At 42.0% G+C, this 15,972-nt stretch overlaps 2 protein-coding genes across 5 annotated transcripts in view; one reads left to right on the forward strand and one right to left on the reverse strand.

Moving 5' to 3' along the window:
• Positions 1-8,976, forward strand: part of LOC124396966 (limbin-like) — a 22,903-nt gene extending 13,927 nt beyond the window's left edge. For 3 of the 4 annotated variants that reach the window (XM_046866374.1, XM_046866373.1, XM_046866372.1), the window contains exon 22: positions 141-1,036. Coding sequence is in view for 1 of the 4 variants with exons in the window: in XM_046866375.1 (XP_046722331.1) it covers positions 8,904-8,961 (58 nt within the window). In the remaining 3 variants the exon portion in view is untranslated. Of the gene's footprint in view, positions 1-140; positions 1,037-8,903 lie in introns of those variants that run through there. The other variant, XM_046866375.1, reaches the window with a different exon arrangement.
• otop1 (otopetrin 1) lies at positions 5,306-13,159 on the reverse strand. The gene is made up of 6 exons (XM_046866381.1): positions 11,985-13,159; positions 11,042-11,178; positions 9,266-9,324; positions 8,928-9,061; positions 7,398-8,311; positions 5,306-7,310 (listed from the first exon to the last, which is right to left on the reverse strand). Exons 1-6 carry the CDS (start codon positions 12,379-12,381, stop codon positions 7,140-7,142), a joined length of 1,812 nt encoding a protein of 603 aa, XP_046722337.1. The 5' UTR covers positions 12,382-13,159; the 3' UTR covers positions 5,306-7,139.
• Between the last annotated feature and the right edge of the window lie 2,813 nt (positions 13,160-15,972).

Genomic DNA, 15,972 nt, shown 5'->3' on the forward strand with positions numbered 1-15,972 from the left:
GTCTCTGATTTTAAATACAACCCTTCATTGTTTATTAACGCCATTCTGTTCTTTGAGATTTGGTGTACTTGGGAGAGAGAAGCTGTGAACCTTCAGTGAGTTAAACTTCCCTGACTCCTGTGATGCCCTGTACTCCTCAGAATGCACAAGAAAAAGCAGAAGCTCATAGAAAAGCTCTTCTTGAGATCACATGCAGACGATTTAGAACACAACCCGCTGCCAGCAAACAGCCAACCCATTACTGCACCTACTACACAAAAGGAAGAAGCTTCTGCTGTGGTGGGAGAAACCAAAACGGAGGAAATAGTGTGTACAAGTCATGCTGGTAAGGTGGAAGTGGCAGCAGGTATTGAAATGACAGAAGAAAGACTCTTCACTGTTTGTTGTGCACCAGGAGGAAACCTGGAACACACACACACGGGACCTGGTACACACACTACACAAACACAGCACAACGCAGAAGCATCCCACGTGTCACAGAGTCGCAGGAGGCGGCGGAAGTTCAAGTTGAAAAAGGGAGCAGTGGCTCCTTTAGAGCAGACTTGATGAAGTTGAGAGATACAAAGAATTAGAAATCAGAAGCAAGAGAGAATGATGGATGGAAACAGAAATAAATGTAAGAGTGTGTTGAAAAAAAAATCTTTTACAATCTTTTGTATTTTGTCCAAACATTTCTTTAGTTTTGAGCACATGAGGTTTTATAAGAGGACCAGTATTTCCACGTTGCACATTTCCTAAAGGATTACCATTTGTAGCTATAATACAATCCTTTCAGACCTCTATTGTGTCTTGCTAACTAAAGGGTTGGCAAGCATTAAGCATGTAACCAGCATGTAATTAGAGGGTTCCGGTATCTCTGGCTCCAGCTGGTCCTTCTAAACGCATAAAGACTTTCTCACCAAGGATTATGTTTGTGATAAGGTCTTGATTAGGAGTGTGTAATGGGCACATTTTCACTCACCCTGAAAATCGAGTTCATGTACAACTTATTTGCTTCGACGGCTTCACTACGTAAATAAAAATTGATTTGTAATAATTACATGTACCCAGTTCTTTTAGTAAAGATAATTGCATGTAAAAGTTTACGTAAGCCAGATCCAAACAAAATAATTACCACAGAATGTTTTCTTGTATTTGCATGTGTATGTGTTCATGACAATAAACCATTTGCAACAACACTTAAAAATGAGCTCAGGTGCCACCCAACTCTCTTGATCGTTGCTGAAATGTTACTACAACTTGATTGGAGTTCACCCACGGAAAGGTTTATTGATTGGACACGATTTGGAAAAGGGGCACACCTCTCTATAGAAGGCGTCAATGGTCACTGTGACTGATTGGCTACATGGAAGACTCTCCTCAGCACAAAACCCGAGGAAGCTTATTTGGAGTTTGCCAACAGGCACCTGAAGGACTTTCAGACTGTGTGGAACAAGATTCTCTGCTCTGATTAAACCAAGACTAATTATGTGTGGAGGAAATCAGGCACTGCTAATTGCCTGCACAAAACCATCTGAACAGTGGAGCTTGATGGTGGCAGCCTGATGCTGTGGGGGTGTTTACCTTCAGCAGGGACTGGGCCACTGGTCAGGGTCGAGGAAAAGCTGAATGGAGCAAAGAACAGAGAGATCCTCAATAAAAACCTGTTTCACAGCCACTCAACACTGGGCCAAAGTTTCAGCTTCCTACATGTCAATGACCCTAAGCAGACAGCCAGGACAACACAGGAGTGGCTTAAGGACAACTTTGTGAATGTCTTAGTGTCCCAGCCAAGCCCTGACTTGAACACTATTTAACATCTTTGGAGAGACCTAAAAATGGATATTCATCCCCATCCAACCTCAACCAGCTTGAAAGGATTTGCCATGAAAATTTGCCAGAAAACCCCCCATTCCTGGTGTGCAAAGCTTGTTGCATCATAAACATAAAGACTTGAGACTGTAATTGCTGCCAAAGGTGCTTCAACTAAGTACTAAATAAAGGGTCTGAATATTTATGTACATGTGATAATTCAGTGTTTTTATAAAAATAATTTACACACATTTTTAGAATTCTAGAATTTCTAGAATTCCCTTTTCACTTTGTCAAGTACGATGGTTTTGCTGACAGCTGCCGTGAATTTCTCCGCCAATGCGACGTGTTTAGAGATAAAGTGCGCCCTCCTTCTAAGGCTGCTCACTGGAAAAACTGTGAATGGGTGTCGGCTGTCTGGGACAATGATGAGGTGCGAGGCTTCTATGATAATTTTACCCAACTTATTCAGAATGTATTTAAATATCCAGCTGGTGAGCTAGATATTTCGGGACTATTAACTGCATCAAAAACTGAATGGACAGGGACATTTGCCTCCCCTGCTGTTCCTTGTCAATAGAAAGCCCAAAACCCACTAAACCAGTCCACATCCAAAGAGCATATAATGACCTGAGGGTGGTCTTTAATAAGGAGCGGGCTATGACATTACCCCCTCATCATCCATTGGACTGCAAGGTTGAACTGCTCCCCAATATGGCACCAGAGACCAAAGCAGTAAAAGAATACATAGAGGAGGCACTGGCAGCAGGATTTTTCCATCCCTCCACGTTCCCAGCAGCAGCAGGATTTGATTTAATGGAGAAGAAGGATAGGGGATTGAGGCCCTGCATTGACTATTGTGGCCTGAATGTCGTTACAGCTTCCACTAATACCATCTGCCATTGAACAGCTATGGGAGGCACAACTTCACCCGATTAGACCTCTGCAGCACATATAACCTGATCCGGATCAGGGAGGGGGATGACTGGAAACTCCCCTTCCATACCACAAGGGGGCACTATGAGTGCCAGGTAATGCCTTATGGCCTGACAAATGTGCCAGCTGTATTCTAGGCCTTAATTAATTAAATATTTTGGGGGCCTACTAACCTCTTGTGTCATCGTGTATATTGACGACATTCTAGTATGCTCTAAGGGCCTATGACCGCCACATCCATCAGGTACGCTTAGTACTAGAATGGCTGTTGCGGCACCAACTCGTATTAAAAGCAACGATTCACGTCTGCTAGCATCCCCTCATAGTGGAGGTAGATACCTCCAGCTGCAGTATTAAAGGCATAATGTCCCAAAATCATTGCAGCCCAGGAAAACTCTTCCTGTCTGGATACTTTTCTAGAAAATTAACCCTGGCGCAAAGCAATTATGATGTGGGGAACCGGAAACTACTTTTCATTAAGGAGGCACTAGAGGAGTGGAGACATTGGTTCATAAAGAATACCAAGTATTTGAACCCCCATCAAACCAGGTGGGCCTTATTTTTCTCCACATTCAACTTCAATCACCTACCACCCAGGCACAAAGAATGGCAAATCAGACACTCTTTTACCCATAGACAAGAAACTAATGCCTGAACCATCTTGCCATCTTCGGTAATCATCGCACCAGTCCGCTGGGATCTCATAGAGGAGATACGACAAGCACAAGCCAACGAACCCGCTTCACCAAACTGCACGCATGACAAGCAGTATGTCCGTGCTGAGCTACGTTCCAGAGTCCTAGAGCGAATCCACACCTCAGTCAACACTGGGCACCCAGGGATCCACCTTACTACCAGCGTTGTTCAAAATGCATTCTGGTGGCCGTCACTTCCAACAGACATGAAATGATACTGCGAGGTTTGCGCTCAGGTCCGCACTCCCTAATCCCTCAACAACCATGGTCCCAAAAATCAGCAAAGGTTTATGAATATACTGTATATATATTCACACTGTCTACTGGTGAAAATATGGCACACCTGCTCAGTAGATAATAGATACTATGTGGAAAGTGTAGGTGATGTTTCAGACCAGAAAAACAAACTTGTTTTCAGTAGGGAAAGAAACAGATATTATATCGGATATTATTAAAAAAACAAAAAAACAATACAGAACATACATTCATTGTCAATTAAAATAAATCTATTGAATTTATTTACTTTCATGCCTTTTAACTACACTGACATCAGCATGCATATATTTGTTAAAAAATTCTGAAATGAAAGTTTGCAAATTGTACCAAATTGAATAATAAAGTTACTTTTAAATTATAAATATGAATAGAAATTTAAGGTAAATTTTTATTAGATTGTTTTTTGCTTTAAATTTTATATTTATTATTTAAAATTTATATAAATACCCTTTATTATGTGTTTATTATCTATATTTATTTCCTATATTTATTCTCTTTTTTATCTGTTCTCTACTGGCTTCAGCAACTGAATTATTGTAAAAGAGTGTAACATGAGGTGATAATTCTCTAAAGAAAGTGTGAAAGGTTTTAAAGACTCACAGTGCATGCATTACACTGTAATTTATGTTAGGGGTTTACAATAAACCAAACCTATCTAGAGCAGTAGATCATTTTACGTGCCAAATCGCAACCTGAGATACACAGTGAGAACCATAATATAAGAACAAACCCACTACAAGCATTGTTTCTAAATTCGCATTACCTGGATGAAGTGTCTGTACACTGACATGTTCAACTACAAGTAAAGAAGAAAATGTTCTGATATGCATTAGATTACTGTTAACTCTCTATAAGTCTTACTTAAAACTACATTGCACTATAATCTGAAACTAATCCCTGGAATAAAAAACAAACTCCTGTTTGTATGGATGTGTGTATGGATATACAGATAAAAGTATTGGAACACCTGATGTTTTTCAAGTTCTTCTCCAAACTGTTACCACTCTACAAATTGTACAGATGTGATATTTTTTCTTCACTTGAAATAGGAGACCCAAACCTGTTCCATTATGCCCAATGAAGATATACTTTGCATGGGTTGTAGTGGAAGATCTCTTGCTGTGAAGCTCTGACCTCAACCCTACTGAACACCTTGGGGGTGAATTGGACCGCTGACTGCACCCCTTGAAATAGGACCTTGAACTTTACTGACACTATTGTGGCTGAATGATCAAAAACCTCCACAAAATCTAGTGGAACATCTTCCCAGAAGAGTGGAGGTTATGATAATAGTAAATCAGGACTAAATGTCAAATGGGATGTTCAACAAAGCACATACCAACCATTTTGTCAGGTGTCCACAAAATGTTGTCCATCTAGTTCATCTATACCGAGAATAAAGTCTACATGTCTTTGGAAGTGTTCTGAAGTGATGAATAGCATGGTCCTAAATATATTTTTTCCAGAAGAACAGCAAATGGGGACTATATGTGGAATGGGTTGTTCAAAGAGCACATACCAATCTTTTCTATTCCTGAATTTAATCCCATACAGCAAGAAGAACCCCAATCCTACCTACAAGAATTAGTTTCAAACACAAAGGCAGATTTCATTTCATTGCTTTATTTCGTATTGCTCATTAATCATGTTTGATACTTATAAACGTATGCAAAAGAACAAAACAAAGAGTTCCATTTCCAAAAGGGAATCAATCTGAATCATGAGTTTTAACTTCAACTCAATATAATAATTGAATGAATTTGTCCCAAATCAAATTTTTACCTCAGAACTGTTTCTTCATATAAGTTAAAACTGTGCATAGTTGAATACTGTCCATTCAGAAACCCGGACCAAACTACTTCTTCTCTAATGAAATTGAAATAAATGTAAAACCATATCTCAAGGCTTATGTCAGACCTACATAAATCCAAAGCACTGGTGCGTTTCTCATGCGAGACATGTTCTGTGTGACAAAGTGTGCAGAAAGAATTCAAATAACACCTTAAAGCTTCACACATTAAACAAACAAACAAAATAATTCGCTATAGTGCTGTGTGCATGGCTGTGGTCTCTCGTAGAAAAAATTCAAGTCTTCAGCATCACTGGCACCGAGACGCACAAGAGAACATGATCCATGATCCTTCGCAAAAAAAGTCATAACAGTGTTGTTGTTCTTTTTCTATTACAGAAAGACATCTGAAGTAGAAATGGCTAAGGAGAAGCCGTGGCTGATTTTCATGAGATGTGAATTTCTCATATGAAAGAGAGAGAGGGAGAGAGCACACAGCTAATACATTGTACAGCTTGCATCGTAACGTTTCTCCCAGGTAATGAGAACAATAGCAGAGATTCAAGTGATTCAAATGAAAACAAAAAAAACTCCAGAATGGAGTGCTGAGATATTAACCAGCACCAGAAATTGGGAAGAAATGAAACCCACTAGACTCCCTGAAAAGCCCAGACTAACCCTGCTACATTTCCTTCCTAACTGCTTTTCTACACTGAGTAATAAATTGTAAGGAATGAATAATATGCTTTAATATGAAGAACTCGCTCACAAAACCGGGAGTTTAAAAGGTTAGGATTGTCAGAAGACCTGATGTGTGTGTAGACACTCCTCCAGCCCTGCTCACTCTGGTGCTCAGGAATGAAATCGTTCCCTTAGATCTGTGTTTGTCCTTTGCTGGTTGGAGTTTTGTGTTTTAGAGTTAGCACCAATGAGCACTGAGAGAACACCTGTGGTGTAAGAGCACCTGTGGAGCCGAGTAATGATTTGACGAGTGTGTTGCAGAGTGTGTGCGAGTCTCTGAAAGGGTGTGTCGTCTGTTTCAGAAATATAGGATTCTTCTCACTGGAGGAGGAAATCGACACGCTTTTCATTCTGAAGGCCAAAGGTTTGTCTTCTGTCCAACAGAAGGCGAAAAAAGGACCCAAAAGATCTCACCATTTAGTTCAGTGGACAGAAAATAAAACAGATGGCTTTCTGACCAAACACAAATCGAAAACATACTGTATATATATATAGACTTTTAGTATAACTACTATAAAGAGAAAGCAAGCTCTTGCTTTTTCATCTCATCAAAATTAATAAACGTTCTGTTAAATCGCAGCCAGGAGAAATCAAGTGTGGCAAAAGTGTCGAGATAGTGCCAATAGTTATGCTTTTTGTCCAGTGATGGACAGAATACTCAAGAATTTCATCATCACAGAAGAGAGAAGCCAAGAGCTGTGCTTCCTATCCAAACATAGCTGAATAGTTGACTAATACATTCATACATCCTCATTACTGATCATCGTCTTCTTCATCTTATTATTGAGGAGGATATATGAGAAAAAGGGTATTTTTTTTTAAAAGAAGGTACCCCTGGTTCTGAGAACTTAATGGAGGGAACGGTTGATAGTGTCTGCAAAAGAAACACCACACAGGTATGGAGGCGGGGCCTAAATTTTCCGGAAAACTTCGAAGAGGACAGCGACGGAGTGCATGCGGTAGAAGAGGCTCATGGGAAGGGCGAAATTCAGCACCGTGCTCCAGATGGGGAATCCGAACGACTGTTCCTCCAAACCGTTGTCAAACTGTGGACGGCATCCGAATGCAGGAAGGATCCAGAGCTACACACACAGAAGCACTTATTTGAAACGATTACAGGTAGTGAAATAGCAAAGGCGATTTTACAAGGCATTATTGACGAGCCTTACCGAAATGTTGCACATAAACAGGAAGATAGCGATGTTTTTCAGGACCTGCCTCTGTCCGTTGGGCGTCTCAGGCACTACGAGTTCATGAGGGCGCAAAACGGTCCCGTTGTTCCTGTCGAAAGTTTGCTTTTCGTTCTCGCACTGTTTTTCCGGTGACTCGTATGCGTGGTTAATGATTCCATCGTACACGGCAAAGATTTTCTCGTTTCCTTGATTCGGGCTTAGGATGGAGTTATGGTTGGCGCGGAGGCCAGGCCGATCTTCATGCTCGCGTCGTCGCCTGTAAAGCGACTCGATGACGAACAGGTTCTGCACGCACTTCTCCAAAACTAAAAGTATGGCATATGCTAAATTGGCCCATCGGTAGATAGGTGAATTGGCAGCCCCACCCGTGGCGATGACGCTGCACCAGCAGACGAGCCAGGAGCCAATGGAAGAGCCGAGCAGCAACTTAGAATCGAGCGTCCTGGCTGGATTTGGTGTTGTGTCCGTGGGCCAATCCTCGAGGCGGTAGATGACCAAGCCGACAGCGCCGGCGACACTCATGCATGCCAGAATGACGATTTCGAACCAGTAGAACATGGAGATGGCTGCATGGCGCGCCTCAAGTGATTCCTCCACGTGGATGATGTAGATGACGAGCACCGTGATGGCACTGGCAAGCGCCAGAAGCCCGAGCGCTGGCCCAAGCATCAGGAGGGGTCTGTCTCCTGAGCCGTTTATGAACTTTGAGGATGAGGCGGGCTTTTGATTGGTGCGTTGGTCAAGGTTTCGACCGACATTTTTCCACATGACGAAAAGAAGCACAGAGACTAAGATGTGGTACTCGATATTGAAGGGACAGAGATAGTACAGACTGCTGCTGAACATCGAACATGCACTGGTGGTACAGTTGCAGTTAGGCTGATTGCCCTCTGAGAGAGAGAGAGAGAGAGAGAGAGAGAGAGAGAAAAGAAAACAATTCACTGAAACATGACTTGGCATAAATTACAGATAGAATTAAATTACAAAGATATAAAAAGTGTATATGAATGTAAATGTATGAGGTGGTATCAAAAAGTTTTAAAACTAGTTTGTAACACGCCAACAGATGGCAGCACATGGCTGCACGCACAGTCACAGTGACCACTGACCTTCATAAGTCAGTGCGCCAAAAGACATCCTTCTGTGTACATCAGAAGCCATGCAACTGGTGCTACTCTCACCACGTTTGCCATTCTGACCACGTTTGCACCCTGTCACCGAGCTCTTCTCACACGTGAGTTTTTTTGCTGAGAACAGCACGATCTCGGTTCCGCACCCACCCTACTTGCCAGATTTCCAGCTCAAAGGACACATTCGAGAAGTGACACTAGGGGACTATTTTGAAGATGCTAGTTTGTAAACGTAGATTAATAAAGTACTTTCTTGCCATTGGAGCAAGTGGAAAGATTTTGATAGCACCTCCTATATGTAGTAGAAGTGATTGTATATGTAGCATCTCAGCTACTGTAACTTCTGAAGAAGGTGTGTGTGTGTGTGTGTGTTTACCCCCGACAGTAAAGTTGTAGAATCCAACTGCTGATAACCGTCTCTTGTGGTCATTAAGAGCGTGTTCGGCTTCGGTCATCACTCCGTTACTCCAAATGAGCAGGTTAGTGAACACAGCATGAATCACGCCAAACCTAACACACATTTACATTTCTCTCATATGGCTGACGCTTGTATTCAGTGTTTGTAAACAGGGTACAACTGAGCAGTTCTCGGTTAAGAGTCTCAACAGGACTTAACAAATGGTAGCTTGGAGAAAGTTCGGGATTCGATTGAATGACTATTGCACTAGTAAATGGTTTTGTTAATACAGAATTGCATCGTTAATACAAACTTACCTCTCGAATGTTTCATAGCGCTTGATGACATCCTTTACATGAAACCAGAGGAAATGAACCTGCAACAATTTGAAAGAAAAACACCATCAATCACTATGTTGTTTCAACAGATCTGAATGATAAGGTTAAAAGAACAATAGTTCAATAGTTCAAAAACCTGAGCATAAGATTGCTATGTGCTTTTTGAACATTCCATTCCATATTTAGTGCCCATTTGCTGTTATAGTAACATCCACTATTGTGGAAAGATGTTCAACTAGATTTTGTGGAGATTTGTGCTCATTCAGCCACAAGGGTATTAGTAAAGTCTGGCATTAACGCAGGTGAGGTGAGAAGGCCTGGGGTGCAGTCTGCGTTCCAATTAATCACAAAGGTGTTCAATAGGGTTGAGGTCAGGGCTCTATAGTAGAGGATCTTCCACTCCATTCATGTAAAGCATATCTTTATGGAACTGGCTTTGGCTGGAAAAGGTAATTGTCCCAATACTTTTTTCTGTACAGTGCATGTAGAATTTGCTAAAAAAAAAAAACGGTGGCATCAGCACAAGGGTATTACGTGGCTGAGAAATCCGTACAGATGTATGGAAGTTCTCGTAACATCATTACTGTTTGACGATGCTCGTGCTCCTCATAGCGTTCTCCAAATTGTGTCTGCAGTTGAATAACTGCTGTACAAAACCAAAGATCATGTTGCTCCACCTACTTAACAGTTCTTACTTATCCCTACTTAACTTCTTTACTCATGATTTATTTCTTATTCATTTTATTATACAAATATATATATACAAATATATATAGTCAAATAGGGCAGTGGGAAGTGCTACACAAACACACTGAAGGGATATAATCATATAGGAATTGCATTATTGTGAATGAATAGAGCATGTGTTCTCAATAAATACACAAATAGAAACGCTTCTGCATTAAAAAAAAAAGAATCCTCCTGTTCTTTGCCACACCAGCTTCAGGTGTACATCCGAATCCAGTCCCAGATACAGATAGTGGAATTCTGTTACACTCCTAACACACTCTTTTATTTCTATAGGCACTTTTTTGCGAGGTAGGAAGAAACCGGAGAACCAGGAGGACCCCACACAAACTCGACCCGGGTACTGTAATGCTGTGTGGTGTTAATTTTTTACTTGACAACTAATTTCTAATTCAAGTTCAAATGGAAACCGTTGTCTGATTCACAGATACTCGGCTTTTTTCTTTTTTTTTACGAGAATCAATTTTAGCAGAATGAGTCATAATGAAGTTTACCAGGATCAGCGGCGACAGAGAGCCTTTTATCGGAGCACAGAGCACTCGTTTGTTCTCCGCAGACCCCTCACGATATAAGACCCTCTGATTCAGAGATCAATTACAGCCCTGAGCAGCGAATCAATTACGACTCCATATTTCAGCTCAAACTTGAAGACATGTGATCCCTAGGAGAGCTTTCAGGCTACATGCACACAGATAAGAAACGATACGCGCAATGTCACAGTCAAATCAAGTCATGCATGGGTGGTACTTCATGTCTTTCATTGAACCTACATGAATACACTCTAGTGTCAATAATGACCAGTAATAGCCATTTCAGCGCATAGTCAAATTTTATTTAAATAGTGCAAAGACAACAGTTTGGTGCTTGGTGGAAATTCTCATGGTGTTTTAACACTTTGAAGAGCGATGTGCTGGCTATCTCAATCACAACCCTACTTCATACACACATATCAGCCATCTGAACCTGCACTATGAGACACACACATACATTCGCCCAGGCCACTCTTACCTGTGACACTGTATGAAGTGCATGTATGACCGGGTAGACGCCCAGCACAGGAGACACGCACTCCTGATAGCCTACATAATTCCCAACACGGAAAGCATCTGTGATGAGCGAGAGCAAAGCCAGCAGAGTCAGACCACCTGTATTCAAAAACACAAAAATCATATATATCAACTTTTTAACAGGAATACATGGTGTTGAATGAATATTTCATCCTCATCAAACCATTCAGTGACCCCTCATGACCTGTACATGGGGGTGGGATCATCTGAGATGAGACCACTCCCTATTAGGATGGAAATGTTTCACTGCTGGGACTATAGATGGAAAGATTTGCACTGACCCTTCTATGTTGTACTCCTATCACTATAAGATGTGTCTCGGCTCGGCTCGGCTCGGCAAAATTACCCCCAATCCACAATGTTTCCGCTGTTTCCACTTCCAAGCAAATCATGGCACAAATAAAGCTAAATTTGGTTACACTTTTGGTACCATGCAAGCCAAGCTGGGAGCCAAGCGTAGCATTGCTTTGTGTATTGTTTGAACAATTTCATGATTCTGATTCACTTTTGTTTACCCATTGTTATGATTAAAAAATGTTCCTTGGTGGTACTATCAAGGATACACCTTTTTAATACCTTCAGTATGTAAGGTATGGAAGTGTATTTGAAGGACCATTGACAGGCAATGGAATCTAAAAGACCAAAGGATGTTATCTTGAGAAAAAAATTTAGTTTGGTTAAGAATATAAATCATTATCATGGAACCAAAAAAAAAACATTGTTGGATGCTTAATGATGTCCTAATGGTCCCTATTGGTGTCCAGTTGATACCAAAATGTGACCTAGATTTGAAGTTGTGTATTACTGGTATCTATCTGCCTGTTCTTTTGGTGGATTTTAGTTACAGTGTTCTTCACGAATGCGCGTCAAGCGCATCTGGGTACCTCGTATCCAGCTGGTGGCCGCGTTCGCGTCTCTCTCCGGCGGCGCGTTGCGCTTGCGCTCCAGGCGCACCACGTAGCAGATCATCCACAGCAGCTGCACGAGCATGAGCGTGGACAGGAAGGACAGCACCGTCTCCTCGGTCACGGTCGGTCCCTGGTACGCGAGCGCGAGCATGAGCGCGAGACCCACGAGCAGCAGGTTGATGCCGTACTGCGCGCTCAGGACCTCGCCGTTCTTCTGCGGGTACTTCCGACTCAGGCTGCCGCGCAGTGTAGCCAAAATCTTCATCTCGCGCGCCGAGGAAGTGGATGATGATGAGGAGGATGAGGAGGCTGAAGACGAACTGGGACAGTACTTGTTTACAAACTTTACATCGGGCCCGCTGTGCTCCACCATGGTGTCCTGCAATCCAAACGCGCTAATTGGTGTGATTGGAGATGTCTGCTAAGGTGTTTGTAAGAGCGCGTTTCCAGCATCCGGTTCTTGTTCGCTGAAATCTACCTATATACCCCCTCCTTCTTCCACCTGTAAATCTGCAGATTAGGAGCTGGAGGTCGAGTTTCAGTCCTCTTTAGCGACTTGGAGGAACCGGCGTTGCCAGATATTCATCCAACACCATACATCACTCCATCCTTTTTTTTTTTTGGCTTGAACAAGCTGCTTAAAATGCGCTGAAATCCGATTTACAGCGCGTTACGCAGACGTGCCAAAATAAAAAAAAGATAACCTGAAAAACGCTATGAAGCCTTTCTGCTGTGCGTAATAACGCGCGTATGTTATCTTTCCATCTGGCACGAGAGCGTGCAGAAAAATGTATGAATATAGGCGCTTTTTTTGGGCTTGCACTCTTCACCTCTGCGCAGCTCCGTGTGGGTCCAGTGGAAATGAACTGAGGCTTATTTAGCTTTTCTTTCCTCCTCGGGTCCTGATGGGAAAAAAAGGGGGGAAGCGGGGTTTCGCGTTTCACTGGTCGATGGTCAGTCCGACAATGGCCCTTTATGAAATCGCCTTTGTGCGACACGCAACGCCGACATGGCTCAGGTAACCTTCCAAAAAAACGCAAAAAAAAAAAATTCCTTTTCTCCACATCTCCATATCCCATCCCGAGTGTTTATTTGATTATACCAACAAGATCGAGAAAGAAACTAAATACCAAAACAAATCGGAAACACCGTGAATCCAATAAACTGTTGGTTTGCTTTTATTTGATACCAAAAGAATGAATCCGGTTTAACTGCGCGTGACATTACAGGGTCCACCCTGATTAATGTGAAATAGATACAGGTGAACAAAAACACCTATTATGACAACAATCATAGGAGAACTTTCCGACCCTTAAGAGTCTCTCTCACACAAACACACACAAAATAAATCAAAGGTGGGCGCGTAAAACCTGCCCAAATCCTCCATCAATACCATTAACACTCCCAATCCAACTCCTGAGCACGTCTGGTAAGATGGCAATCTTTTTTTTTTCAACAAACATATAAACCCTCGTCTGCATTTATCCAATCAGCCTGACTTGTCGTCAGTGGTGGATAAAGAACACTCAAGAATCCACAAGTGGCTCAAAATGATCAAAAACCCGAATGCAGAAACGTGTTAAACTTGAGGCGGATAGACTACAAAAGACCACATCAGGTTCTGCTCTGGTCATTTATGAACAGGAATCTGCATAACATTATGACCACCCGCCCTAATATTGTGTTGGTCCCCCTTTTCAGACCTTGACCCATTGAGCATTACCAGCATTGACTCCTTCAGCAATGAGTCTGTCGGATCGGACCTCAGGGGCCAGCCTTCGCTCCCCATGTGCATCAGTGAGCCTCGGCTGGCCGTGACCCTGTCGCCGGTTTACCACTGATCCTTTCTTGGATCTCTGATTGATAGATACTGACCACTGCAGACCGGAAACATCGCACTAGAGCTGCAGTTTTGGAGATGCTCTGACCCAGACGTCTAGCCATCAAACTCACTCAAATCCTTACACTTGCCCATTTTTCCTGCTTTTAACACGTCAACTTTGAGAACAAAATGTTCGCTTGCTGCATAGTAAACCTCACCCGCTAACATGTGCCATGATGAAGAGATAATCAGTGTTATTTACTTGACTGCTCATAATATTATAATGTCATAATGTTATGCCTGATATGTAGTGACCAGTTTTTGAACTTGATGTGCAGGAAGCAGGAAAAATGCTATAAGGATCAGAGTGACTTTGAAGAGGGCTTAATTGTGATGGCTTGAAGACTGGGTCAAAGCATTTAAAACTAGTGAGCAGTGTTTAGTACCTACTAAAAGTGCTCCAAGAAAGGATAGTGAACTGGTAACAGGCTGGTGGGTGACAGAAAGCCCTTCTGGTCAAATCTCACAGATGGGCTACTGTAGCACAAATCTGTGAAAAGGTTCATACTGATGGAAAGGTGTCAGAACATCACCTGGTGCGCTTGTGTCGCATAACTGAGGCATAGAGATGCCATCTGGAATACACTATGCAAAGAGAACACTCAGGCTCTGTTTCTTTAGGACTCATGGAAAAGAACATATGTGGGCAAGGAGCCAAGCTGTGGCAATTTGAGGGTATCATGTGGCTGAGGGAGTTGGCAGTGCTGCTTTCTAGCTTCTTGAAGCACCAGCGGTGATTCTACGGTTCGAGTTTATTGGTTGGTGTGTGGCACAGAAGTTGAAACTGGGTTAGCAGTTGATGGAATCCAGTGCAGTTTGGTGCTTTGTGTAAAATTGGTTTTGTTTTCACTCTCACGGTGCTTTTACATTTTGAAAAGCAGATGTGCTAGCTATCACAATCACAACCCACCTTCATAGTCAAACATCAGGCATCTAAACCTGCACCACGAGTCTTTCAGAATATTTAGCATTGTCAAATTTAGCTGCAGATGCTTTTTTTGGTCTTCTGGGTCACTCTTTACTGAATAAAGTCATTCAATAAGTTTTCAGTTGGATTGAGCTCTAAGCTTTGAGCTCTGACTGGATCATTTTTGGTTTTAAATCACTCACGTGAACCTTCTAGCATTCCCTATAACACGCCACTCTCCAATCCTTGGCCTCTTAGTTGTTTCTCTAATGCCCTCTTTACTCACTCATTGATTTTTGGTGCATTTAATAACCTTTAATATGCAACATCATGGTCATGCCACACTGGCAGTTTGATTAGGTATATTTTCTAACAAACTCTGGAAGCAGATGTATGCAAATTAAGGTGATCTGACACTTAAATTGCACCCAGGTGAACTAACTTCTGAAGGCAGACAATTAAGGGGGGATTCACAGCAACATATGAGGGTTATAACTTCTTTTCTGAAGTAAATGACTCTAAGATACGTGTGTGTAGCTCATGCATTGAAGTCTCATTTAGTGTTTAATTCCCAGGATTCCAGGCATCTACTACAACCGTGACCGAGATTAAGTACAGCTCTACATAAAGTAAGATACATGTTTGAACCTACATACAGTAGTCAATTCAAAAACAAGTACAAATTAATGCACATTTAAAGACCTAAAGCTATAGCTCAAGTTCAAACTCAAAAGTATTGGGACACCTGACTTTTTCAGCCATAGCTGCTGCTTTCCCAAAAATGTAACCACGACCTTGGAGGCACACAGTTGTATAGAACGTCTTTGGATGCGATAGAATTAAAATTTCCCTTTACTTGAACTAGGAGACCCAAACCTGTTCCGGTATGACAGTGATCCTGTACACATCTCCTGAAGATATGCTTTACATGGATAGGAGTGGAAGATCTTGAGTCACCTGCTATAGAGCTATTAAACCCTATAAAACAGCTTTTGGAAGATTTAGGAAGCTGACTGCAAATTTTCGCAAAATCCAATGGAACATCTTCCCAGGAAGTTAACTGCGAATGGGGACTTAATGTGGAACGTTAAAAAAATGTCCACACACTTTGTGTATATAATGTTCCAAGCTATAAAAAATGTGATTGGAAATACATTTACACACCCCAAAGCTGG

The sequence above is a fragment of the Silurus meridionalis genome, chromosome 14 (assembly GCF_014805685.1).
Source record: "Silurus meridionalis isolate SWU-2019-XX chromosome 14, ASM1480568v1, whole genome shotgun sequence".
NCBI lineage: Eukaryota > Metazoa > Chordata > Actinopteri > Siluriformes > Siluridae > Silurus > Silurus meridionalis.

Bases quoted from the DNA above. Each gene is read 5' to 3' on its own strand.
- otop1 (XM_046866381.1), bottom strand. From the start codon at position 12,381: ATGGTGGAGCACAGCGGGCCCGATGTAAAGTTTGTAAACAAGTACTGT. The intron at 9,325-11,041 runs GTAAGAGTGGCC...AAATTGTTGCAG, and splicing joins CACTTCATACAGTGTCACAG to GTTCATTTCCTCTGGTTTCA. The intron at 7,311-7,397 runs GTAAGGCTCGTC...CTGTGTGTGTAG, and splicing joins TGTTTATGTGCAACATTTCG to CTCTGGATCCTTCCTGCATT.